This window comes from Rana temporaria, chromosome 13 (genome assembly GCF_905171775.1).
Source record: "Rana temporaria chromosome 13, aRanTem1.1, whole genome shotgun sequence".
Taxonomy (NCBI): Eukaryota; Metazoa; Chordata; class Amphibia; order Anura; family Ranidae; genus Rana; species Rana temporaria.
In genome coordinates this window covers 109,148,698-109,174,053 of record NC_053501.1, presented here as the reverse complement: position 1 = coordinate 109,174,053, position 25,356 = coordinate 109,148,698, and the positions used below count along the sequence as shown (strand labels likewise).

Genomic DNA, 25,356 nt, shown 5'->3' with positions numbered 1-25,356 from the left:
CCCGAGGAATTCCAGGTCATCCCGTTGTGTATGAGCCCCTCTTCATATCGCTCCACGCCGATCCCTCTCAGCCATTCGCCAACGCTGGAGCCCGGCAAGCTGGAGGAATTCCGCCCACCGTGATGGAGAGCCTGTGTGGGGGAGGGGCAGAGTGTCAGACGCACCAATCTTACCGATATTGGACAGATAGGACAGCCCTACACTTCACATACACTCTATACAGAATATATAGGATGTGACACAGGAGTGACATCACCACTCTCCAGATACAAAATGAGATTACACAGGGGTGTGGCATCACTGCTCTCCAGACATATAGGAGTGACATCACAGTGCCTGGAGGCGTGGCAACACCCCCAAGACTAGTGGGAAGTGTAACCAGGGCTGGTGCAAGGATTTTAGACACCCTAGGCAAAAACCGAATTCTTTCGCCCCCCCTGGCTCCACCCCTTTCCCCATCCCATGTAAACCCCGCCTTTTTAATACAGCGCCCATCAAATGCAGCCTCACCAGCGCCCATCAAATGCAGCTTCACAGCACCCATCAAATGCAGCTTCACAGCACCCACCAAATGCAGCCTCACCAGCGCCCATCAAATGCAGCCTCACCAGCGCCCATCAAATGCAGCCTCACCAGCGCCCATCAAATGCAGCCTCACCAGCGCCCATCAAATGCAGCCTCACCAGCGCCCATCAAATGCAGCCTCACCAGCACCCATCAAATTCAGCCTCACCAGCGCCCATCAAATGCAGCCTCACCAGCACCCATAAATTGCAGCCTCACCAGCGCCCATAAATTGCAGCCTCACCAGCGCCCATAAATTGCAGCCTCACCAGCACCCATCAAATTCAGCCTCACCAGCGCCCATCAAATGCAGCCTCACCAGCACCCATCAATTGCAGCCTCACCAGCACCCATCAATGCAGCCTACCAGCACCCATCAATGCAGCCTACCAGCACCCATCAAATTCAGCCTCACCAGCATGCATCAAATTCAGCCTACTAGCATGCATCAAATTCAGCCTACCAGCACCCATCAATTGCAGCCTCACCAGCACCCATCAAATTCAGCCTCACCAGCGCCCATCAAATGCAGCCTCACCAGCACCCATCAATTGCAGCCTGACCAGCACCCATCAATGCAGCCTACCAGCACCCATCAATGCAGCCTACCAGCACCCATCAAATTCAGCCTCACCAGCATGCATCAAATTCAGCCTACTAGCATGCATCAAATTCAGCCTACCAGCGCCCATCAATTGCAGCCTCACCAGCGCCCATCAATTGCAGCCTCACCAGCGCCCATCAATTGCAGCCTCACCAGCGCCCATAAATTGCAGCCTCACCAGCGCCCATCAAATGTAGCCTCACCAGCATGCATCAAATTCAGCCTCACCAGCGCCCATCAAGTCATCTCTATGCTGCACATCCGGCGGATGGCGATCATCTCTCCAGGCCCCCGATGGGACAGGAAAGCCTGGAGGGGGGGAGGGATGTCCCCTCCCTCTGCCTGTAAGAACGATCAAGCGGCGGAATCGCCGCTATGACCGTTCTTACGGTGCGCAGGTTCGCCGCCAGAAGAAAATTATATCTGAATGATGCCTCTAGCTGCACCCATTGTTCAGATATCCCCGCACAAAGTACAGGACGTCATATGACGTGACGCCCACCCGGGATAACGGATCCCCTTTTTGGACGTCATTTGATGGCGTGTGCGGGTTTAAAGTGGTTAACGTGACCCACAGGATTTTTTATTTTATTTTTTTTCTACATTTTACTGGCTGCCACAGGTAAACAGTAACTCAAGCCATAGAAACAGGAGCGCCAAGGCGCGTTTATTAACCACTTAAGCCTCGGACCATTTTGTTGCTAAATGCCCAGGCCAGGTTTTGCGATTCGGCACTGCGTCGCTTTAACCGACAATCGCGTGGTCGTGCTACGTGGCTCCCAAACAAAATTGGCGTCCTTTTTTCCCTACAAATAGAGCTTTCTTTTGGTGGTATTTGATCACCTCTGCGGTTTTTATTTTTTGCGTTATAAACAAAAGTAGAGCGAAAATTTAGAAAAAAAATCAATATTTTTTACTTTTTGCTATAATAAATATCCCCCAAAAATACATAAAAAAATAATTTTCCTCAGTTTAGGCCGATACGTATTCTTCTACCTATTTTTGTTAAAAAAAAAAAAAATCGCAATAAGTCTTTATCGATTGGTTTGAGCAAAATTTATATAGTTTACAAAATAGGGGATAGTTTTATTGCATTTTTATTAATTTTTTTTTTTTTTTACTACTAATGGCGGCGATCAGCCATTTTTTTCGTGACTGCGACATTATGGCGGACACTTCGGACAATTTTGACACATTTTTGGGACCATTGTAATTTTCACAGCAAAAAATGCATTTAAATTGCATTGTTTATTGTGAAAATGACAGTTGCAGTTTGGGAGTTAACCACAAGGGGGCGTTGTAGGAGTTAGGGTTCACCTAGTGTGTGTTTACAACTGACGTCATTGATCGAGTCTCCCTATAAAAGGGATCACACGATCGATACGCCGCCACAGTGAAGCACGGGGAAGCCGTGTTTACATGCGGCTCTCCCCGTTCTTCAGCTCCGGGGCGGCTAGAAACGAATAGCCGCGCCGTCATCCCAGATCGCTCAACGAGGTAAGCCGCCCGCTGCGCGAAGCGGAGGGGGTCCCGATCGGACCCCCGACCCGCTAGAAGGCAGGGACGTATATATACGCCCATCTGCCTGTACGTGCCATTCTGTGGACGTAAATAGGCGTGCGGCGGTCGTTAAGTGGTTAAAAAATAAAAATAAAAAAATCAGATGAAAGAGACCAAAAACAATTTAATTGATTTATCGCTATTTAATTAAATTTATTTAATTAATAAATAAATAAATAAAAAAAAACAACCCCCATCAAAAGGATGAAAGAGACAAATACAATTTTAATTGATAAGCTGCTATTTAATTAAATGTCATTAACCACTTAGGACCCGCACGCCGTCATATGACCTCAAAAAAGGGGTTCTCCTGTCCCGGGTGGGCGTCATATGACGTCCTGTACTTTGTGCGGGGATATCTGAACGATGGGTGCAGCTAGAGGCATCATTCAGATATCATTTTCTTTCCGGCGGCAATCCTGCGCACAATAAGAACGATCATAGCGGCGGTTCCGCCGCTTGATCGTTCTTATAGGCAGCGGGAGGGGACATCCCTCCCGCCGCCATCCGGTGCTTCTCCGGGCTCTCCCGTGCCATCGGGGGCCCGGAGAGATGATCGCCGTCCGCCGGATGGGAGGCATAGAGATGGTCACCAGTCATCTCCATGACTGTCGGAGGCCCGGGCGCGACGTAATGACGTCATGCCGCGGGTACCCGTAAGTAAACAAACCGCAATTGCGGCTAGTAAGCATGAGATCTGTGATTTTTTTTTTTCACAATCTCATTCTTTCCAGCCTGGAGGAGAGATGTGGAGGTCTCTCCTTAACCACTTATGACCCGGACCTTTAGGCAGGTAAAGGACCTGGCCAGTTTTTTGCGATTCGCACTGCGTCGCTTTAACTGACAATTAAAGCGTCGTGGTTCCCAAACAAAATTGGCGTCCTTTTTTCCCCACAAATAGAGCTTTCTTTTGGTGGTATTTGATCACCTCTGCGATTTTTATTTTTTGCGCTATAGTAAGGGGGACCCAGACACAGGAAGTAAGAAAAAACCTGACAGACACAGGAAGTGAAGGGGGGGGGAAGAAACCTGACAGACACAGGAAGTGAAGGGGGGGAAAGAAACCTGACAGACACAGGAAGTAAGGGGGACCAGACACAGGAAGTAAGAAAAAAACCTGACAGACGTGTCACCAGACACAGGAAGTGAGAGGAAACCTGACAGACGTGTCACCAGACACAGGGAGTGAGGGGGGAAACTGACAGACGTGTCACCAGACACAGGGAGTGAGGGGAAATCATCAACACTCAGCTCTAAGTAGCTAAGCAGGGTCCACCTCTCCCTCACCTGTGACAACAGGACATAAATGAGGGAGAATGTCTCGGAGGGGACGCCACACAATCTCCTCCACACGTCCCATCACAGGGTGCCGCACGTTTCTCACACGCTCCGAATTCATTTACCAATCACATCGCCCGCCGTGTGTCCGCCTTCCCTTTATCCCTGGCCCCGCCCCTCCGCAGCGCCGCCCCCTTCACATTGCATCCGTTCCCCTTTGCTAGTGCTACCCGCGCCGAGTCCACATGTGTGGGCGGGGCGAGATGCGCCGCGTGCCAACCAATCGGGCGCCTTCGCCGCCCACGACCTCCCGCCCTCCCCCGCCGCCGGCCAATCCGACCGGCGCCCCGTGTGTTTTCCGACAGAAGTGGGCGGGGAGCGCCGGCCAATCAGCGCCCGGACACGAGGGTAAGGAGGCCGGCACGTGCTGGGGCGCACGTGTGTGTGCGCGAGTGAATGCAAAGCTGGGCTGTCAGGGGCGGGGCCTGCATGAGACCGCCGGAGACGGACTCAGAGAGATTCATCATACACACCGACCACCGACACCCAGAGACATTGCCTGCTACCAGGAGACACACCCTGCAACACTCCGAGTAACAGACCTCCACACAAGGTAAGAGACTGTCTGAGACCCATCCACCCCATAGACATTCAAATTAAGAGACACCCAAGGGTGGCCAGAGACATCTACTGATGGTAAGAGACCTTTTGGCTTCAAGAGACTGCCAGAGACATCCCAAGCATAGTAAGAGACCTGTATTTGCACCAAGAGACACCCAGTGATGAATAAGAGACTTCTGCTAGCTCCAAGAGACTGCCAGAGACGTCCAATGAGACCTCTATTGGTGTCAGTAAACTGTCTGAGACATCCAATGATAAGAGACATATATTTGCACCAGGAGACTGTCAGAGACAGCTACTGATGGTAAGAGGCTTTTTTTTTTTTTTGCTTCTAGAGACATTCAATGATAGTAAGAGACCTCTGTTGGCTCCAAGAGACTGCCAGAGACATCCAATGATGGTAAGAGACCTCTGTTGGCTCCAAGAGACTGCAAGAGACATCCAATGCTAGTAAGAGACCTCTGTTGGCTCCAAGAGACTGCCAGAGACATCCAATGCTAGTAAGAGACCTCTGTTGGCTCCGAGAGACTGCCAGAGACATCCAATGCTAGTAAGAGACCTCTGTTGGCTCCGAGAGACTGCCAGAGACATACAATGCTAGTAAGAGACCTCTGTTGGCTCCGAGAGACTGCCAGAGACATACAATGCTAGTAAGAGACCTCTGTTGGCTCCAAGAGACTGTCAGACATCCAATGAGACCTCTAGTAGCGCCAGGAGATTGTCAGAGACATCTACTGATGGTAAGAGACCTTTTGTCTCCAAGAGACTGCCAGAGACATCCAGTGTTGGAAACATACTTTTTTTTTTTTACTCCGGGAGATTGTCAGATATCCAATGATCTCTCTGTTCGCTCCAAGAGACTGTCAGAGACGTCCACTGATGGTTGGACACATTTCTTGGCTCTAGGAGATTATAAAATTTGTCTGAGACCTCCAGAATATGCAAATGGAGAACCATATGTTCTGTCTAGGAGACCTCTGGTTTGGGATGAGACCTCCATTATGAGGAAGATTTTAAAAAGGATTATGTCTCTAAGACCTCCATTGGTTATGAGACCCCCAAAATGTGATGCCTTTCCCATAGGATCTGTCCCAACGTCCTTCATTATGGGATGAGACTCCCAAAACAAGTTGTCCTTCCCATAGCATCTGTCTCAGACCTCCACTATGGGGCGAGACCCCCAGAATGTCTTCCCCCATAGCATCTGTCTCAGACCTCCACTATGTGACGAGACCCCCAGAATGTCTTCCCCCCCATAGCATCTGTCTCAGACCTCCACTATGGGACGAGACCCCCAGATCGTCTTCCCCCCATAGGATCGGTCTCAGACCTCCACTATGGGACGAGACCCCCAGAATGTCTTCCCCCCCCCCATAGCATCTGTCTCAGACCTCCACTATGGGACGAGACCCCCAGATCGTCTTCCCCCCATAGGATCGGTCTCAGACCTCCACTATGGGACGAGACCCCCAGAATGTCTTCCCCCCCCCATTGCATCTGTCTCAGACCTCCACTATGGGACCAGACTCCCAGAATGTCTCCCCCCCCCCCCCCCCCCATAGCATCTGTCTCAGACCTCCACTATGGGGCGAGACCCCCAGAATGTGTCCCCCCCCCCCATAGCATCTGTCTCAGACCTCCACTATGGGGCGAGACCCCCAAAATGAGATGTCTTCCCCATAAGATATGAGACCCCCAAAATGTGATGCCTTTCCCATAGGCTCTGTCCCAACGTCCTTCACTATTGGATGAGGACCCCCAAGATGTCCTTCCCATAGCATCTGTCTCAGGGACCTCCGCTATGGGGGTGAGACCCCCACAATGAGATGTCTTCCCCATAGGATCTTTTGAGACCAGAGAGAGGAGTTCCCTGTAGGATCTGTCTGGGATACCTCCTATGGGATGAGACCCCCCCAAAATGAGAGGCACCTTTCTCATAGGATGTCTCAGACTGCCAGAGAGAGGTGGCTTCCCCATAATGTGAGACCTTCAGCACAGAACGAGACCCCCATAGGCTCTGTCCCAACGTCCTTCACTGTTGGATGAGGACCCCCAAAAATGAGATGTCCTTCCCATAGCATCTGTCTCAGACTTCCGCTATGGGGGTGAGACCCCCAGAATGAGATGTCTTCCCCATAGGATCTTTGAGACCAGAGAGAGGAGTTCCCTGAAGGATCTGTCTGGGATACCTTGTATGGGATGAGACCCCCCCAAAATTAGAGGCACCTTTCTAATAGGATGTCTCAGACTGCCAGAGAGAGGTGATACCTTGTGAGACCTTCAGCACAGAACGAGACCCCCATAGGATCTGTCTCCAGGGACCTCCGCTATGGGGCGAGACCCCCAGAATGAGAAGTCTTCGCCATAGGATCTTTGAGACCGGAGGCTGAGGCTTCCAGCACAGAACGAGATGTCCCCCCCCCCCCCCCCCCCCCCCCATAGGATTTGTCTAGGAGACCTCCACTATGGGTGAGACTCTCTCTTACAGAGACTTCCGGTTTCATGGAGACAGACACAGAGACCCCTGTCCTAGACATCCACACATCATCTTCTGCACCCCAAGTTCTCTGGAGACCTTCAAACCCCCTCCCAAATATTCCCAGACCCCCCCCCCCCCTCCTCTGCTATGGGGAGACAGACATATGTTCTGCACAGAGGTGAGGGGCGGTCTCTCTATTTTTTGGGGTTGTCCATAGTGACGGAGCCGGCATCTCGGAGGCAGTGGGTTGGCTGGGAGGAGACTGTGGAACGAGCTGCAGCCTGGGACTCAACCCGAAATAGAGGCAGTCAGAACAAAGACTTCCAGACAGGCAGAGGGTGGCGGCGGTCTGGCGGGAGGTGAGTGAGCTCTGTGCATACAATATGGCTGGTGATCGATCGACCGATCGTGTTCTCATCTGCTGGGTCACAACCCCCCCCACGGCTGTTTTCTGACATTTCATTGTACAGATGGCAGTGGCGATGTACAGAGCGCCGGCCGACGTTGTGAAAGTTGAATTCCGATCGTTTTGGTAAAAGTGACTGCATTCTGCATTGCCAATCGGCTCAACCACCCAGCGGTCTATGGAAGTTGTATTCTGATTGGTCATACCGACCAAAGGCAGCGTCAGCGAGCGGCTCAGCAACCCATCCATGGGATGAGCGGTACTCGCAAGTACCCGGTGAGAGTGGATGGCGGCTTGCTTACAGGAAGCCAGTTCTCGACCAATCGTAAGGGCTTATAACCAACTAGCACGCTCATCCGAGCCGTTGAGCGATCTGTCCCGTCACACCTGTCCGAGAGCAATCCCACTATCGTCTATGGGGGCCGTTCAGACTCGTGGAGCGCACAATGGGAAAGTGGTGCAGGCGTTTTTTGGTGCGTTTTTGGCTGCATCATGTTCAGTAGGGGTGCAAAAAAATAAAAAATGCAGATTCACAAGTGTGAATCTAGCCGAAGACAGAAATTGGTATTTTTATTGGAGGAAATGCATAGATTGTGTTCTGTTTTTTTTTTTATGTGTGTTCTAAAAATTTGATTATTTTTATTATGATTTTTTTTTTGTAGTAGTAGCAATTATGATTATATATTTTTTCATATTATGAATTTATTACAATGTTACACTTTTTCATTATTGTATATTCTCATATTTTTATTATATATTTTTTATTAATATTATGATTTTTTTATCTCACATTTTTTATATATATATATATATATATATATATATATATATATATATATATATATATAATTTTTATATTTTTTTTTTTCCCCCCATCTGAAAAATATATATAATAAAAAAACAAAAAAATATATATATTTTTCCAGATAAAAAAAAATTATACAATTCGTACTAGTATTGTGATTTATATTTAATTACAATTTTTATTGTACATTTCTTCATCTTGAAAAATATATAATTTTGTTTTTATTATATATTTTTCAGAGGGGGGCATTATATATTTCGTAGTAGTATTGTGATAATTTATACTTTGTTTTGTTTTTTTTATGATTTTTATTGTTAATTTTTTTTATTTGTTTTTTGTATTATGAATAATAAAATCATATCGATAAATCTTAATCGCTATTATGTGTATGTGTGTGAGATTTTGGCTGCGACCCTACTGATGGCTAATCGCAGAACGGAGGGTCTGTGTGTTGGTAAATACAACATGGGTGGTTGTTTGTGGTTGGATTTTTTTGGGGCTACACTGTTGAGGCCACATTTATCAGTGCTCTGATTATCAGTTGTGACCGCGTATGGAGGAAAGGAAGGCCAATGACCCACAAGTTTGTTTACACTTGTGATTGGACACGGCTGATCACATGGTAAAGGGCCGCTGTAATTGGCCCTTTACCCAATCCTGTGATCAGCTGTCTGAAGGACAAGTTTATCTCTGAACATGCCTGCTGCGCACCCCAGCCGGCACACGGGGGAGGGGGGGGCATGGTTCTGGGAGGACATCCAGGGATGCCCACTCAGAACTGGGATGACCACGCTGTAGCCTTTTTTTTTTTTTTCCCCATCTATAGTGCGGTCAGGAAGAGGTTAAGGGTCTCCGACGTTGATTTTTAGACGTTCATTAATGTGTCCAGGTGACCCATTTTAGTCTTGTCTGTATAAAGACCATTAGCGCTAACAGTCTACACCCTGTGGCTCTCGATGACGTCACCCGCCACTTTAGAACTCCCATCAAAGGAACTCTTAACAATGGAAAATTGGATGGGATTGGCTGCTGGTTAATGATGAGCCCCGCCGTTCCATGGCCTTTGTGGTGTCGTGTCCACGAGGACGGATGAGCGACTTTAAGGCTGCATTTGAATTGACGAGACTTGGACCCTTGGTGCTTTATTAATACAAGGTTTGCTTTGAAAAGGTTTGTGGTGGGTGGCGCTATGAAGACGCACATCGCACGTGTCTGATCAGACCTGGTGCTGGTATCCGTTGTAGTTCAGATTTGTCAATGAACATTCCTTTTTTTTTTAGTAATGGAGTGGAGCATAGTAGGCAGTCGGCCCCCGGACGACTTGGATATGTCAGGATGGTGGGAACCCCTCATAATGGACACAGCAGGCGTGCAGACCCGGGAACTTGGCACAGGGATGGTGAAAACTCCTCATAATGGGCACAGCAGATGTGCAGACCCAAGAACTCCACACAGGGATGGTGGGAACCCCTCATAATGGGCACAACAGGTGTACAGACCAGGAACTTGACACAAGGATGGTGGGAACCCCATCATGGGCACAACGGGTTTACAGACCCGGGAACTCGGCACAGGGATGGTGGGAACCCCTCATAATGGGCACAGCAGGCGTAATGAGGAACTCAGCACAGGGATGGTGGGAACCCCTCATAATGGGCACAACAGGTGTACAGACCAGGAACTTGACACAAGGATGGTGGGAACCCCATCATGGGCACAACGGGTTTACAGACCCGGGAACTCTGCACATGGATGGTGGGAACCCCTCATAAAGGGCACTTCAAATTTATCAACAAGTCAAGCAGTGAGAATCCTAGGTGACGGTGTTGTACGGTAGATTAAAAGAAAGTAAGCATTACCTTTTTGTTATATTGCTGAGTAATCGGCCGTGGGACATCTGTGGTTTTGGCACTTTGTTCTCTGACACGTTTTGCTTGGAGTTTGACCTCCCGACACTGCTCTGGGCAACTGCGAATAATTGCACGCCACACCCAAAGTGAGGTTTATTCGTTTTTCATGTTGCAATGTTAATCCAGACGCCGACAGACTCGTTGCTATTGCCTAATTGGGGATCTTCTGCTTATCCAAGAACTCTTTTTTTAGTAAAGGGTTCCCTTTAAATCGTCAGGCCTTTAAAAAAAATATTTAGCTAGAAGTGGCGCGTGGTGGGTTGAGTCGGCCCCATCTAGGTCTTGGATATTCGACTAGACCTCCAGGCCATAATTCTGGGCTCTGTTCCTGTCCGCTTTTGCGCATTTCAGTTTTTGGTACATTATCCTTATGAAATTTTAAGTAAGGAGAGTGCTAACCCCCCTCATAAATGGCACGGCAGGTGATCGGACCTGGGAACTTGGCACAGGATTGGTGGGAGCCCCTCATGGGCACAGTAGGTGTATAGTAGAGGTCAACCGATATGTCGGCCGGTTTTTGTGGCTGGTATTTTAGGCCGTTTCCCTCTTTCTCTTGAACTCCCACTCCCCCCTGCTTGCTCTTGTCACTCTTCCACACACTTAATGTCCTCAGTACAGATTGCACTGGTTGGTACTAACAGGTGGCACTAGCAGGTTTCACACTGAGCCAATAGTGTAACTGTGTGAAACTGACATGTAACTGCAAAGAGAAAGGAGCTGTCAAATTCAGCTGTGATGTCGGGTGGGCGGGACCCAGCGGCCATTAAACACCAGCCACTGATTGGGCTGTTTAAGAAAGGGGGTTGGGCCACATACACAACTGCCCGCCCAGAATTATCCCATTGTCTTGGATATGTGTTTGATAGCGGCTGGGTCCTGCCCACCCCCCGACATCAATGCTCTATTTTGAAAGCGCCTATCCCTCTCTGAATTCAGTTACATGTCGGTTTCACACACCGCTGCTCTGCCAACGGAGTGTAAAAGGGAGGAGGAACGGGCAATCAGTGTTAAATATTGGCCTAATTTCGATAATCGGCCGATGCCGATTTTAACATAAAAGGACAAATACGGCCGATATATCGTATATGTACAGAAATATAGATTTTGGGTTTTCTCTAAGAGTCTTGGTTGCAGAAAAATGTAATATCTGGAACCTTGGAAACTGCTTGCATAATGTTACGGTTGTGTTGTCTTGATCCATGTGCAGTTTTTGGGATAGGATCAGGCTGAGGGCGCTGCGTGTGTTCCAGCTTGATGTATCTGACGCCCACGGCACATGTCGGTGCCATGCTGGTTGCAAAATCTCGTCAGGTGTTCCAAGCAGCTGATTGGAGCAGAAAGGCAACTTCGGCCAAGTGCACACTCCTCTCCAGACTGCCCCCTCCCTCCGCACACTCAAATTCCCAACCCTTCCCGACCGCAGCGATTTCCACGGCGTCCTCTCGAGTAATGTGACTGCCAGGTTACATAATGCAGATGTGTTTACTCTTCGTACATTGCTGAGCCGTGCCGTAATGATGTATCACTCCCCATCTGTAGCACATGTCGGAACACAATGTTCAGAGGAAGCGATTACCTGGAAGGTGTTACATTTCAGCAGGATTGGCCTCGAGGCACGGGATAATTGGATATGTAATGGTGGCCATGCTTTGAGTCCCCACAGAGGAAAGCGCCATAGAAATCGCAATGATTTAAAATACGGGATTGGTCAGTAGTGTTTATTTAGTTCTATGTTATGATCGGTTCTCGACTAGCAAAATTCCGTCAGACCCTCTACGCCCTGGGAACGAGTGCGTTACTGAAAAGATTGAAAATAGATTGGGGTGCCATTGATGCAGGCTGGCACCCCAGCTCGCCTTGTGCATTACATCACACAGTAACCTGCTACCATACGTTATGCCATGCTGCATTCCAAAAAGTGCGTGCATTTTTATTTATTTTGTGGTGTTGGCTCGTCATGGTACGCATTAATATGATTGGGCTGCCCTAACTTGACTCGCAAAGTAATGCACATCGGCACACTTTGTATTATCGAGAGCTCAAAAAAAATTCTCAAAATGACAGCTCTACCGTTGTTTTTTTTTTTCAATTTTTTTTATTTTTTTTATTATTATTTTATATTTACATTTTTTAAACTTGACTTTTTAACCCCAGAGGAACCGTTGAAATTTTCAGATACCCATTGGTGGTCAATGGGAAGAATCTTCCTTGGGAGTGGGGGGGCGGGGTCTTGTTGGTAGAATGTTCCTTAGATTGGGGGTTTGGGAGGAATGTTTCTTGGGTTGGGGGACATTGTTGGTGGGATGAATGTTCCTTGTGTTGGTGGGATGAATGTTCCTTAGGTTGGGGTGTCGGTGGGATGAATGTTCCTTTAGGTTGGGAGGGCCAGTGGGATAAATGTTTCTTGGGTTGGAGATGGTTGTTGGTGGGAAGAATGTTCCTTAGGTTGGGGTGGTTGGTGGGAGGAATGTTCCTTAGGTTGGGTTGGTAAGTGGTTGTTGGTGCGTAGAATGTTCCTTAGGTTGGGGGGGGCTGGTGGGATCAATGTTCCTTAGGTTGGGGGTTTGGTGGGAGGAATGTTCCTTAGGTTGGGTTAGTGGCGGATTGTTTTTTGGGTAGAATGTTCCTTAGGTTTGGGGTTTGGTGGGAGGAATGTTCCTTGGGTTGGGTTTGTGGGGGATTGTTGGTGGGTAGAATGTTCCTTAGGTTGGGGGTGGTCAATGTCCTCCTTGCAGACAGCTGAGAAGATGTGCCAAATGGTATTGGAACAGGGGTTGTGGAGGCATCATCAGATGGTCGGTCAGCCACAGCCTAAGGAACCTCTAGAGAGGAACCCTGGTTGATAATGGCTGATCTAAACCCAAGAGCAGGGGACTCCAAACTACGGCCCTCCAGTTGTTCAATTCCCATCATGCCTAGTCATGACCGGGAATGTCAGCGTTTTACAATGCCTCATGGGACATGTAGTTCTGCACCAACTGGAGGGCCGTAGTTTGGAGACCCCTGCCCAAGAGTAAAAATGTAAATTGCAGCTCACAAAAACCTTGACATGACATGAGTTCTAGTCTTTGCCTATTCTACTGTAGAAAAGCATTTGTCTCTTCCCACTCTACTTAAAAGTAAAATTAATATTTGTTCAGTTATTCTCGGTGTAGCCAACCAGTCATTGTTGTGCCCAACTAAAAACGTATTTTGTTTTATGTCTACAGTTTACTGACTCACCCATGGAAGACACGGAGTCCTCGGATTTTCTGTCCTCATCAGACTCCCTCTTCTCTTCAGCCAGCACCACCACCTCGACCCACCAGGAGAATAAAATCTACGTTGGTTTTGACGTCTTCCTCTCTGAAGGTTTGACTGAGCCCACCAAAGGCCACAAGGACTTTGAAGATGTACACGTGATCCCAAACTCTCAACTGACCAGTGCCAGCCACCCAGTCCTTATCCACCTAGAGAATGAGTACCAAGCCAGGAGGTCCTTTTGGCATCAACACACGGGACAGAATTGCAGGTATTCAGGAGAGGTTGAAGGATGGACGTCCTATCCAAGTAGGAGTAAACTTGCAAGTAGAGTATCACCAATTGTGGGCCGAAGGCAAGACAAGCAGCTAAAGGACTTGGTGTTCCCAGACGGGTCAAATTGTGAGGCCCATCAAGGACTGAAAAGGCAGCGACTACAGGATGCCATATCGCTTGCCAACCGGTGGAAGGAGAGAAAAGAGAAGAACCTTCCGATATCGGATGGGGATCGCATCTTTGCTGAAAAGGTGAGTGGTGGTCAATAGTGCATTATTTGTGTGTGACTCTTACCACCATATACACACGCACGCATGCGCGTGCGCACACACACACACAAAGTGGATGTAAAGCCACTCTCATCTGATCTATAAGGATATACATGCCTCCATTATCGGCCTTTTTTCTCTTTCGGCAAATGCCTGAAAAGGCCATTTTCGACCAATATGTTTCGGGAGCCGAAATTTCGGTGCATCTCTACAACGATGGTCATGTTCAGCAGGCAATCTAGAAGTGAGTGAGGCTTCAGTGCAACAGCATTCAATGGGCACAGTTGCGGCCAGGGCCGGAACAAGGGGTGGACAGGAGGGGTGGCTGCCCTAGGCACAATGGTTTATTACAGGCATGTGCCAGTTGCTTCTGTTACAAGGCTGACCGGAGTAGTGACAGTGACCTAACTGATAACCTTAATGGGGGGGGGGGGCAGTTGGCATCTTTGCCTTGAGCACTGGATGACCTTGTCCCGTCAATGGTTGCAGCACAGTGATATCAGTCCTTTAAACTGCCTGCTAACTGGGCTGACAATGCGATCCACTGTGGAGTCGACCGCTGTGCCCACATGAAAGGAGCCTTACCCAGCATGGTCTACTGTGGTCACCATCAGGAATCCCGCCCTAAAATTCCATTTGGCTGTTTCTGAAGTGCTTGTAGATGGGAAAAGGCTGCAGGAGATCAGCAGCACTGAGATGCAACAAAGGGATAACCTGTTTTTAAAACGGGGGGGGGGGGGGTTGCTTTAACTGTCATTCAGTTGAGGGTCTACAACTACTTTAAAAGGTAATCGGGATTGGTTATGCAAACTCTGGTAAAGGGTCAGCAGCTGACAGATCTTAGGTGGGCCTCTGAGCTGGAAAGTCGGTTTAGTGCAAAGGAAGTAAAGCTCTGTAAAGGGGGACCTGCATCGTTCTATTTGAAATTCTGACACGGGTCCCATCACAGGAGCTTATGTATAATTGGCTCTCAGTGGTGGGAGTGAGTCTCCAGTGGTAATGCTGTTGACACTGTGCGGGTAGTATTAGTTAAGGAGCTGATGGCGCGTTGGCTGCAGACCTGTGTGTCAGACACGAGTATGAAGCTGTCACGTACAGCTGGATTGTGCTCTATCCTCTCCGCATTACGTTAATCCTGCAGGCTGATGCAGCCGCCCTGGCCTGGTAAGGGAGTTAGGACTTGCGTTGTTTGTGATAATCTTAAATTTTCTGTTTATGCAGCAGAGGAATCGCATACAGCACGCTGTCAGCTTTTTTTTAAAAGGTAGTTTATATTAATGCTTTTAGAGAGGGCTGGTCACCTACCTGCAGCAGCCCATAAGGAGACCTCCGGCCCAATATAGAAAGCTTTCTACAGTTGCAACCAAACCAGCATCGTCGCCCTGTAAAAGGAAGAGTCTGAACAAGGACCACCAGGGAATAATGCAGATTTAAAAACGCTGATAATTTACTATTGATGCATCAGTGATGGCTTCCCCTAGTGTTGGAGGTTACACAGGGTGATGTCAAAGCATCATCGGAGGGAGGTCACATCAGTAACATATACATAGTCTCCCCAATCACTCCGTGTGCCGTGGGACCCTTTGGTCGTGTGCCGTGGGACCCTTTGGTCGTGTGCCGTGGGACCCTTTGGTCGTGTGCCGTGGGACCCTTTGGTCGTGTGCCGTGGGACCCTTTGGTCGTGTGCCGTGGGACCCTTTGGTCGTGTGCCGTGGGACCCTTTGGTCGTGTGCCGTGGGACCCTTTGGTCGTGTGCCGTGGGACCCTTTGGTCGTGTGCCGTGGGACCCTTTGGTCGTGTGCCGTGGGACCCTTTGGTCGTGTGCCGTGGGACCCTTTGGTCGTGTGCCGTGGGACCCTTTGGTCGTGTGCCGTGGGACCCTTTGGTCTCGTCCATGTGCAGTAGATTGTTTCCTACTCTTGAGCCCTTAGAAAGGGGTTAATTTTGATCCCAGAAACATGCTCGAGTTCTTGTATAGTCTTGTTTTTTTTTTTTTATACCTACCTAAGGAATCTATTAACACAATATAGCCAGGTGTCTGGACACCTAGCCATCATACCTTCTTGGACATCCCATTCCAAAACCATTTTATGTGGAGTTGGCTACCCATTGGGCTTCAATGTCCTCCACTCTTCTGAAACTGTTTTCCATAAGATTTTGGGAGTCTTGAAATGTTGGTCAGGTACTGATGTTGGCTGAGTAGCCCTGGTTCACAATTGGTGTTCCATTTCATGCCATAGATATTCAGTAGGGTTGAGGTCAGGTCTCTGTGTAGGCCACTTGAGTTCCCCCACACCAAACTAATCAAACCAGGTCTTTATGAAGCTGACCAGCATTTTATGTTGAATGAGACCTGGCTTGCCTGCTTTGTTCCAGTTCATCCTGTTCAGTAGGGTTAAGGACAGGGCTACGGAGGACACTTGAATTCCTCCAACAAACTGGTCAAACCATGTGTTTATGGAGCTGGCCATTGGGTCAGGAACCGATGTTGGATGGGAAGACATGGCTCACCCTCTTTGTTCCAGTTCATCCTAAAGGTCTTCAGTAGGGTTGAGGTCAGGGCCCTATGGAGGACACCCAAATTCATCCAGAACGAGCTGGCCACCATTTATTAGGTCAGGTACTGATGTTGGATGGGAAAATCTGGCTCACCCGCTTGTGTTCAGTAGGGTTGAAGTCGGGCTTTATGGAGGACACTGGAATTCCTCCACTGACCGTCTCCTTTATGGAGCCAGCATTGTACGGGGGGAGGTACAATAGAACAGAAAATGGCCTTCACCAAACTGTTACCACAAGGTAGAAGGCACACAATTGTCTAAAAGTCTTTGTACGGTATGCTGTATCATTACAGTACCCATCATTGAAAACCACATGAAATCAGTCGTTTTGGAGGGTCACAAACTTTTGCTCCATATAGTGTATATCACTTGGCACCCCCACTGACCCACCCATACTACACAATTGTAAGTTAATAAATTGTAACCTGACTTAGGAATGCTGTTCAGATGGGGGGGGTAGCGTCCTACTTCTTGCCATGAACGGAAAGTGTAGATCCATAGAATGCTGTTTCTACGAATATACGCCAATTGTATTAGTGTAAAGAATAAAAAATATAGATGGTTTGTCTGATGCTGATCTGTTTTTTTTTTTTTTCCTCTTCTCAGTGTCAGGAACTCCAGGGCTTTATCAGACCTCTGACTGAACTTCTGAATGGATTAAAAAGGGGCAGATATGACAGAGGTAAGTCTTTTAACAGTCTTTTTTATGTTTTACTATAGCTTAATTTTTTTGTTTTGTATGTAAATATATATTACTTGAAAATTCCAGAGCACCATGGGTTAGCTAAAAGACAACCTAGTAGAGGCTGCCTGCCAGCAGGCTTTCTTTCTCTGACACCTGAGACAAAGGGAGGGGGAGAGGTCGCTGTTCTGGTTTTATGTATGTAAATTGCAGCTTGAGCCACTGAGCTCTGTAAATTCCAGTGTAGTCCACACACTTATAAATACTTGCCTTAATCCCGCACACCTCCCTCTGGGATTTTGACTGCTCAAAACTACATGGCCTTTGCAAGTAAGCCATCTTGACCGGGTCGTTTGCCTAGTGTGCATGCCTGCCATGGCCCTGTTCTTTCACATTGATGGTTCGTACTCTGTTCTTATTTGTCAGGCTGTAGGGTTACAGCTCGGGGTTCACCGATGGATAGTGGTAAGCCTTATGAGGGCCCTAGACTGCTCTGCTCCCAGAAGCATTTGGCTAGGTGCTGGTTCCTCAGGCTGGTAGTTTTGTGAGTGTAATGAGGGTGAAGTAATTTGTAGTGTTCGTAATTGGTAAATATATCGCTAACACAATTTGGGGAATTTGGACTTCTTCTTCAGGGATTTTAGTGATGGCGTTGGGAGTTGCCAGACATTTGCCACACTGAAGTAGCAAAGTCTGTTGTAACCCGTAGACTGTAGCGGTCTCCAAATGTGGCTCTACAGCAACACAAAGCCCCGGAGGAGGGGTGGTCAAAGTACCCCAAAACATGTATGCTTTATCCCTTTGGCTATCAATTGGCAGTTGGCCACTAGTGTGGGAGGGAGGATGTTCTTTCGAGTTGGCCTCTAGTGTGGAAGGGGGGACGTTCTTCCGAGTTGGCCACTAGTGTGGAAGGGGGGACGTTCTTCCGAGTTGGCCACTAGTGTGGAAGGGGGGACGTTCTTCCGCGTTGGCCACTAGTGTGGAAGGGGGGGCGACGTTCTTTCGAGTTGGCCACTAGTGTGGGAGGGAGGACGTTCTTTCGAGTTGGCCACTAGTGTGGGAGGGAGGACGTTCTTTCGAGTTGGCCACTAGTGTGGAAGGGGGACATTCTTACCACTAGCCATGATCGGTCATAGCCAACTAGTTGTTCAGTGTGTCTGGTGGCTGTAGGGTACTTGCTTTGCCCAATCTGGCCAGGTGGAGTCCTCTCCTTCTCTAATTGGATCCCTTTTAATTGGCAAAAGGTTTCTGTCCGTTTACCAGGAATGCCTCCACATCCATCAGGCGGGATTAAACCGCGCCAGTGTTTTTAGGTAGATCCTTGTTTCTGATATGGCGTTTGGCATTGTATATTGGTTACATAACCGGAGGAGTCTTCCTTCACATGGCTCCGCAGGAGAACGAGCCGACATCACACTCCCCCTCCTCCTCCAGAGAAGGTGCTGTATTTGCACCTCGTGCTCCTAGAACAGTTTTCCTCTTATTTTATGTATTTTTCTTTGCATTGCAGTTAGATTGCTTTACATCCGCGTTGCCTCGGATAACCTCTTTTCTTGTCCCCGTCTGCCCCCTCCTGTGCTCCTCTATGCATTTTTATGGTTTTCATGGCAGCGAGTTCATTTGTGAGTCATTCTGCAGATCCTCGTATTACCCAATTACCAATCCGCTCCACGTCTTCATTTAGAATAAATTACTGTCGGCTAATTAATTGCATCACCGCTGCTAAAGAATAATTTCCCCGAGGATATTGGGGAAAGCGTTTTTCTTCTCATTGGAATGGTAGAGGTTTTTTTTTATTTATTTATATATATATATATATATATATATATATATATATATATATATATATATATATATATATATATATATATATATATATATATATATATATATTTATTCCTCTTTTACACTTGCGGTGGAGCAATGGTTTCAGCCCCTAGCCCCCCTTTACTCTCCCTCCAAAAGATTTTACCGTATTTTCCAGCGTATAAGACGACTTTTTGGATGCAAAAAAATGCACCCAAAGTCGGGGGTCATCTTATACGCCGAGGACAGTCTCCATCAGGCTGCGGGCATCCATGATTTAAAAGCCGCGCCTGAGACTGTTCCGTAATGGAAGGAAACACACATTTTCCCAGCGGGGCCTCTGTTTAGTGTCCCGTCTATCACGGATGCCTTCTCATCCTCGGACGAGAGGACATCCGTGATAGGCCGAACACTGAACAGAGGCCCTGCTGGGAAAATTTGTGTTCCGCCTATCACGGAACAGTGAGTAGGCGCGGCTTTTGAATCATGGATGCCCGCAGCCTGGAAGACTTAATCTGCAAAAACATAAGGTAGGGAGATTGTCTTGGCCGGCACAGTGGGGGGCATGTAATGTAATGGCACAATGAGGCATGTAATGGAATGGCACAGTAAGGCATGTAATGGAATGTCACAGTGGAGGCATGTAATGTAATGGCACAGTGAGATTTGAAAAAAGACTGTTTTTGTCAGTGGTTGTTCCGGCTACCCCTCAGCTTCCAGAAAGACTAGAAGGAATGGGGTAGTCTTATACGGCGAGTATGTCCCAAAACCAACATTTTTCCTGGAAAATTAGGGAGTCTTATACGCCGGCAAATACGGTACCCCTCTTCATGATCAGGCATTTTGGAACAGTGCAATTGCTAGCAATGGGGTTGAACTTGCCATGCGATTTAGCCTGTAGGATCGCATGACCAATTGCTCCAATGCAAATGAGGGCTAATACAGTGATCGGTGCTAAGAAATATGCACGGTCACTGTACTAAGGACACTGGCTGGGAAGAGGTGAACATCGGGGGTGATCAAAGGGTTAACTGTGCCTCAGCAATGTTTTTGTGTACAGTGTGCTGCTTTTACTATGGGATGTGTGATGAGTTTTATTCTATGCTTTGTATTTCTGTAACTACGCTAAACGGGCAGTTATGCTTTAGCACCCTTCTTTGTGGTCTACGTAGCAGATTGCTATAGTCGCTGTAATGAATGTTTGTTTCATTCTGGTTACAGGCCTGAGCAGTTTCCAGCAGAGCGTGGCTATGGATCGGATACAGAGAATTGTTGGTGTTCTGCAGAAGCCTGAGATGGGGTGAGTGTTATTAAGAAGATGCTTGTCATGTTATGTCTGATAATCGGACCTATACCCGATACCTATCCACTGATAGGCAAATGTTTGAACATCCTACCATCGCACCTATTGCCAAGTATGTGGACGCATCTCCCAATGAGTTTAAATGTTTTTGGGTGAAGGGTACTGTTAATGCTACGTCATGCAAAGACATTTTGTAAGCTTCACCATTTGAAGGCCTTTTTCCTATTCCATCATGACCGTGCCCCGTGTACGAAGCCAGATCCATATAGACATGGTTTGTCTAGTTTGGTGTGGAGGAACCTTGAATGCAAGCCAGGTCTTCTCATCCAACATCTGTACCTGACCTAAATGGTGGTCAGCTCCAGTAGGACCTGGTTTGACCAGTTTGGTGCAGAGGAACCCTGATCTCAACCCTACTCAATGTTCCAATTCACCCCAAAAGCATTGAGTAGGGTTGAGATCAGGGTTCCTCTGGTCAAACCAGGTCCTACTGGAGCTGGCCACCATTTTAGGTCAGGCACAGATGTTGAGAAGACCTGACTTGCAGTCAAGGTTCCAGGTCGTCTCCTCTAACATCTGTACCTAACCTCCATAAATCATTGGTGCTCAACATGTGACCCTTCAGCTTTTGCAGAACTACACGTCCCATGGGGCATTGCAAGGCTGGCCATTACAAGCATGCCTGCCAAGGCATAATGGGAATTGTCGTTGCACAACAGTTGGAGGCCACAGGTTTAGCACCTATGTTTTAAATGGTGGCCAGTAACAAACAAGGTTTGACCAGTTTGGTGGAGAAACCTTGACATCAACCCTACACTCAATGCCTTTTGGGTGAATTGGAACTTTGATTGCAAGCCAGGTCTCCTCATCCAACATCTGTACTTGACCTCATAAATGGTGGCCAGCTCCATAGACATGGTTTGACCCAGGTTGGTGTAGGAAGAACCTGAGCATCCTGCACAGAGCTTTGACCCCAGATCTTCTCTTCCAACATCAGTACCTGACCTCACAAATGCTCTTTTGGCTAAATGGGCCACGAAGCCACTCCATGTTGATGGCTTTGGTTCTGGAATCGGATGTCCAACAAGCTCCTATAGGTGTGTGGTGGTTGGGTGTCCAAAAACTTTCAGCCATAGTGTTTCCATCAGATTGTACCCTTGATATTACTATAGCCTCCTTCTCAGTCAACGTCGTCTCACTCTTCAACCAATTTACTTTTCAGAGAGCGTTATTTGAGCACCTTACTACAAGTGGAAATGATGCTAAAGATTTGGTTCCCCGGAGTCAGCAGCTCCTCTTCCTCTTCTTCGTCCACCTCAGACTTCGACATGGAAGAACCTCAGCACAAAATGGCCAAGGTAAGGATTAGTCCTCTCACTTTTTTTTTTTATTGGGGATATTTGTATCCTTGCCATTGAGGGAGAAAATGTGGTGGGGGCGTGGGAAGAAGAGGGAGAATCGGAAATTCAGAGTTGTCCTCAGAACGCAAGGTGAGGGAAAATCTTCCCAATAGGGTCAACTGTCTAAGAGGGGTTTTTAGGGATATACCAATACTGGTATCGGCTCCAATACCGAAAGTGACGTTGCATGGGAGCAGACCGCCTCCTCCAGGCAGTGCCATCCCTGATGCTTCCTCCCAGTGGCATCGCTTGGTGAAGCTCCAACTCCCGGCCACACAGAGTACTGGATATGGGCTGTCCCTGGCTGGATGCTGAGGCAGAAAATAGGGGGCTCTGTATGAAGACTCTGTACAGCGGTATCCTGTTGTACTGAGGAGCAGGGCTCTCTCTGGCCAGCTCCTCTTCCACGAGCGACTCCTGTACCATGCCTGCGGTCCTTTCTGCCTGTTGCCTCCTCCCTTCCCTCTACCAGCTGTCCCCTGCCCCCATGTTTCCCAATAATTCTCCTATCCCCATCCTCTCTGAGCCCGCCCCCCCAACCGCCAGCGATCACAGCCTTTTCCATCTCAACCCTCTCACCCCACAATCTTATTTCACGCCACCTGCCAAACCACCCATCTTCCTAGCCGATGGGTATCTGTAATTGGTATCAGCGAGTACCTGCAAAAAAAGTATCGGTACTCAATGTTAAATAAAAAATGGTATCGGAAGTTGGAGAAAATCTCCCAAAGAGAAATTGGGCAGGTAGAACAGCTCCCTAGAAGCATTTTATCTCTGTACTTGGCAGTATACCTGAAGTTCCCCTTTTTAAATTTCAACTAATCTCTTGCACCGCCTTTTTTTGCTTAAACTCATATGTTGGTTTTGTTCTTTTGCAGCACCCAGTTGTATCTACAGCACAGAAAAGCTGCCCTTTAAGACCAGCGTCTTCGTCGTCTTCTTCTTCGAGCAGTCCGACTATCAAGAAACCAGAATGTCCCACCTTGGCCCAAGTTCATACAGACTATGTGTGTGGCAAAGAAGTCTTGTCAGACTGGCCGACCATGAACTTAACCTGGATGCACGCCGCTCCCATCTGCAACCCTCCTCTAAGCCAGGTGGACCTCCATCATCTCAACACCGCTCTAGGCCAGGATTTGCTGTTGCCGAACGGCAACAGCTGTGGCATAATTTTTTTGGTGCAGAACAGTCAGGGCTCGGTGTCCCCCACCATGGAATCTGTAGACAGTGAAGATAAACCTCTAGACCTTTGCTGTTACGGAGAAGGATCACAAGAACAACCGTCTCACCGGAGTCGGAGTGCTCCAGCTGTAATTGACCTCCACGACCAAACCGATCTTGGGCAGTTGAAGAATCGCTCACGTTCATTCACAACATGCAAGTTGACCTTCGGGGGTGAAAATACATAAAGTGACTCGTATCTCGTCGTCCAGTTTAAACTCTTCATCACAATCGCATGGGCCGCTAGCCTTGGAAGGGGGGGAGATCCAGTCGGGGAAACAAGAGTTGGACAATATTGCATTGTATTCCATGTGAAGCCTTTATTTTAAGGCTTTATGATTTTGTTCTGCTACACTGAGCTGAATTCCAAAGAGATGCAAAAAACTAAAAAAAACACACGATGGACGCACTGCGCCCAACAAAGGCATCTTGAAGGGGAGCGAACAGCAATATCTGTTGTCTTTAAGTGTACTGTTTTTTTTTCCATAAAGGCATTTTGGCATGTTATCTATATATTTATGCAAACTATAGCTTGTGGCCAAAATGTTTTCTTCATACATTTTTTATTTGTTTTGTAGTGGTAATACATTTTCAGCACTGCTTGAAATAGAGACCAAACTATTAAAACATTTTTTAAAAAAAAGGTGTCCCCAAAACTTGTGTCCTCCAAGGGGACATTTATGAAGGGGGCGAACAATCCCTCTCTGCCAGTTGGTTCCGAAAAGGTTCACCGATTTTTATCCCGCTTCTTCTCTGATAAAATGAACGGGTCTTTCTGTTGGGTCACTTTTTTGGCAATGGCAAATTTTTGCCGGATTGGAGGCACATGGCCTTCTTTAAAGGGGGGGGGGTCTCCAGTGTCCCCTCTGTTGGCCACATTTGCTGGATCAGAGGCACATTCGCTGAACGGTCCCTGCAAACTACTTGCATATCCATAATTTCTTGTACAAAGGGTTTTATTGAAAAAAAAACACATCAGCAAACAAAAAAGAATACAAAAGAAAAAAGCAGTGGCGGACACACCATAAGCTATCATATATCAATAAAGATAGTCCGTAGACCTGAGATCAATCCCATATATCCATAATTTCTAATGGCCGACGTTGGCCACCTTGAGGTTCTGGGAGCGTTGTCGGCCAACGTGCAGCAGATCCATATGAATATTGAGACGTGAATTCCCTTGACTTGGCATGGCTTTCATAAATAGGGGGGGCCCTCCAGTGTCCCCTCTGGTCATATTTGCTGGATTAGAGGCACATTCGCTGAACGTTCCCTGAAAACCACTTGCATATCCATCATTTCTAATGCCCGTGTCCTCTCGACGTTGACCGCCTTGAGGTTCTGGGAGCGTTGTCGGCCAATGTGCAGAAGATCCAAGTGAATATTGAGACGTGAAATCTCTTGACTTGGCATGGCCTTCTTCAAAGGTGGGGACTCCAGTGTTGGTCATATTTGCTGGATCGGAGGCACATTCGCTGAACGTTCCCTGCAAACCACTTGCATAGCCGCGTCCTCTTGACGTTGGCCGCCTTGAGGTTCTGGGAATGTTGTCGGCCAATGTGCAGCAGATCCAAGTGAATATTGAGACGTGAATTCCCTTGACTTGGCCTTCATAAATAGGGGGGCTCCAGTGTCCCCTCTCTCTGTTGGTCATTTTGGGGTTGATTTTTAATAAAGGCAAATTGGCTGCTCACATTCCAAGGGGATTTTTTACTTTGGCTTAATGAATAGAGTGAAATTTCACTTTGCAAAGAATACCCAATCATATGCACGAAAAGATCTTGCCTGCACATGATTGGATAGTGAAAGGGAGTCACCGCTCTAGATAGATCCTGTTTGTAATGAACCTCTTCTCCAAATCAGAAGCCACAGGTGCTGGCAATGCGTAAGGAAACTTCTGGACAGCCGCACTCCAACAGCTGCATGTTTTTTTTTATTCCATTTTACCATTAAAAAGCCAAATTTGCCTTTTTAATGGTAAAATGGAATAAAAAAAAACATGCGGCGGCTGACGCGTTTCACACTGTCCGTGCTTAATCATAGCTCATGATTAAGCACTGACTGTGAAACACGTCAGCGCTTCTGCCGTTCTGCTGTGGCATGTATTTTTTTGATCCTATTTTACTATTAAAGGCAAAATATTTTTTTGGGCGTGCAGCTGTCCAAAAGTTTCCTTTCATCCTCTTGGCACATGATTGGATGATGGAAGTCAACAGAGCTTCACCTAATTTGCTAAACTAAGGGCAAATTCCCTTGCAAAGTTAAACAGCCAGTAGTAAAGCGCAACCTCTTTGTCTCACTGAACTGAAGCGAAACGTAGGTAAATTATTAACATTTGATTTACTGAAATATTTAAAGTGGAACATCCAAACTG

General features: G+C 47.6%; 1 protein-coding gene across 2 annotated transcripts; it reads left to right on the top strand.

Moving 5' to 3' along the window:
* The first annotated feature begins 4,427 nt into the window (after window positions 1-4,427).
* CIART (circadian associated repressor of transcription) lies at window positions 4,428-23,512 on the top strand. Of its 2 annotated transcripts, none has more exons than XM_040333879.1 (6): window positions 4,428-4,619; window positions 13,437-13,994; window positions 17,177-17,252; window positions 20,280-20,358; window positions 21,584-21,719; window positions 22,640-23,512. In XM_040333879.1, the coding sequence occupies exons 2-6, from the start codon at window positions 13,452-13,454 to the stop codon at window positions 23,168-23,170; spliced, it is 1,365 nt and encodes a 454-aa protein (XP_040189813.1). In that variant the 5' UTR covers window positions 4,428-4,619; window positions 13,437-13,451; the 3' UTR covers window positions 23,171-23,512. The 2 variants fall into 2 exon arrangements, with proteins under 2 accessions (XP_040189813.1, XP_040189814.1); XM_040333880.1 differs by lacking the exon at window positions 4,428-4,619 and adding an exon at window positions 7,383-7,465.
* The last annotated feature ends 1,844 nt before the right edge of the window (window positions 23,513-25,356 follow it).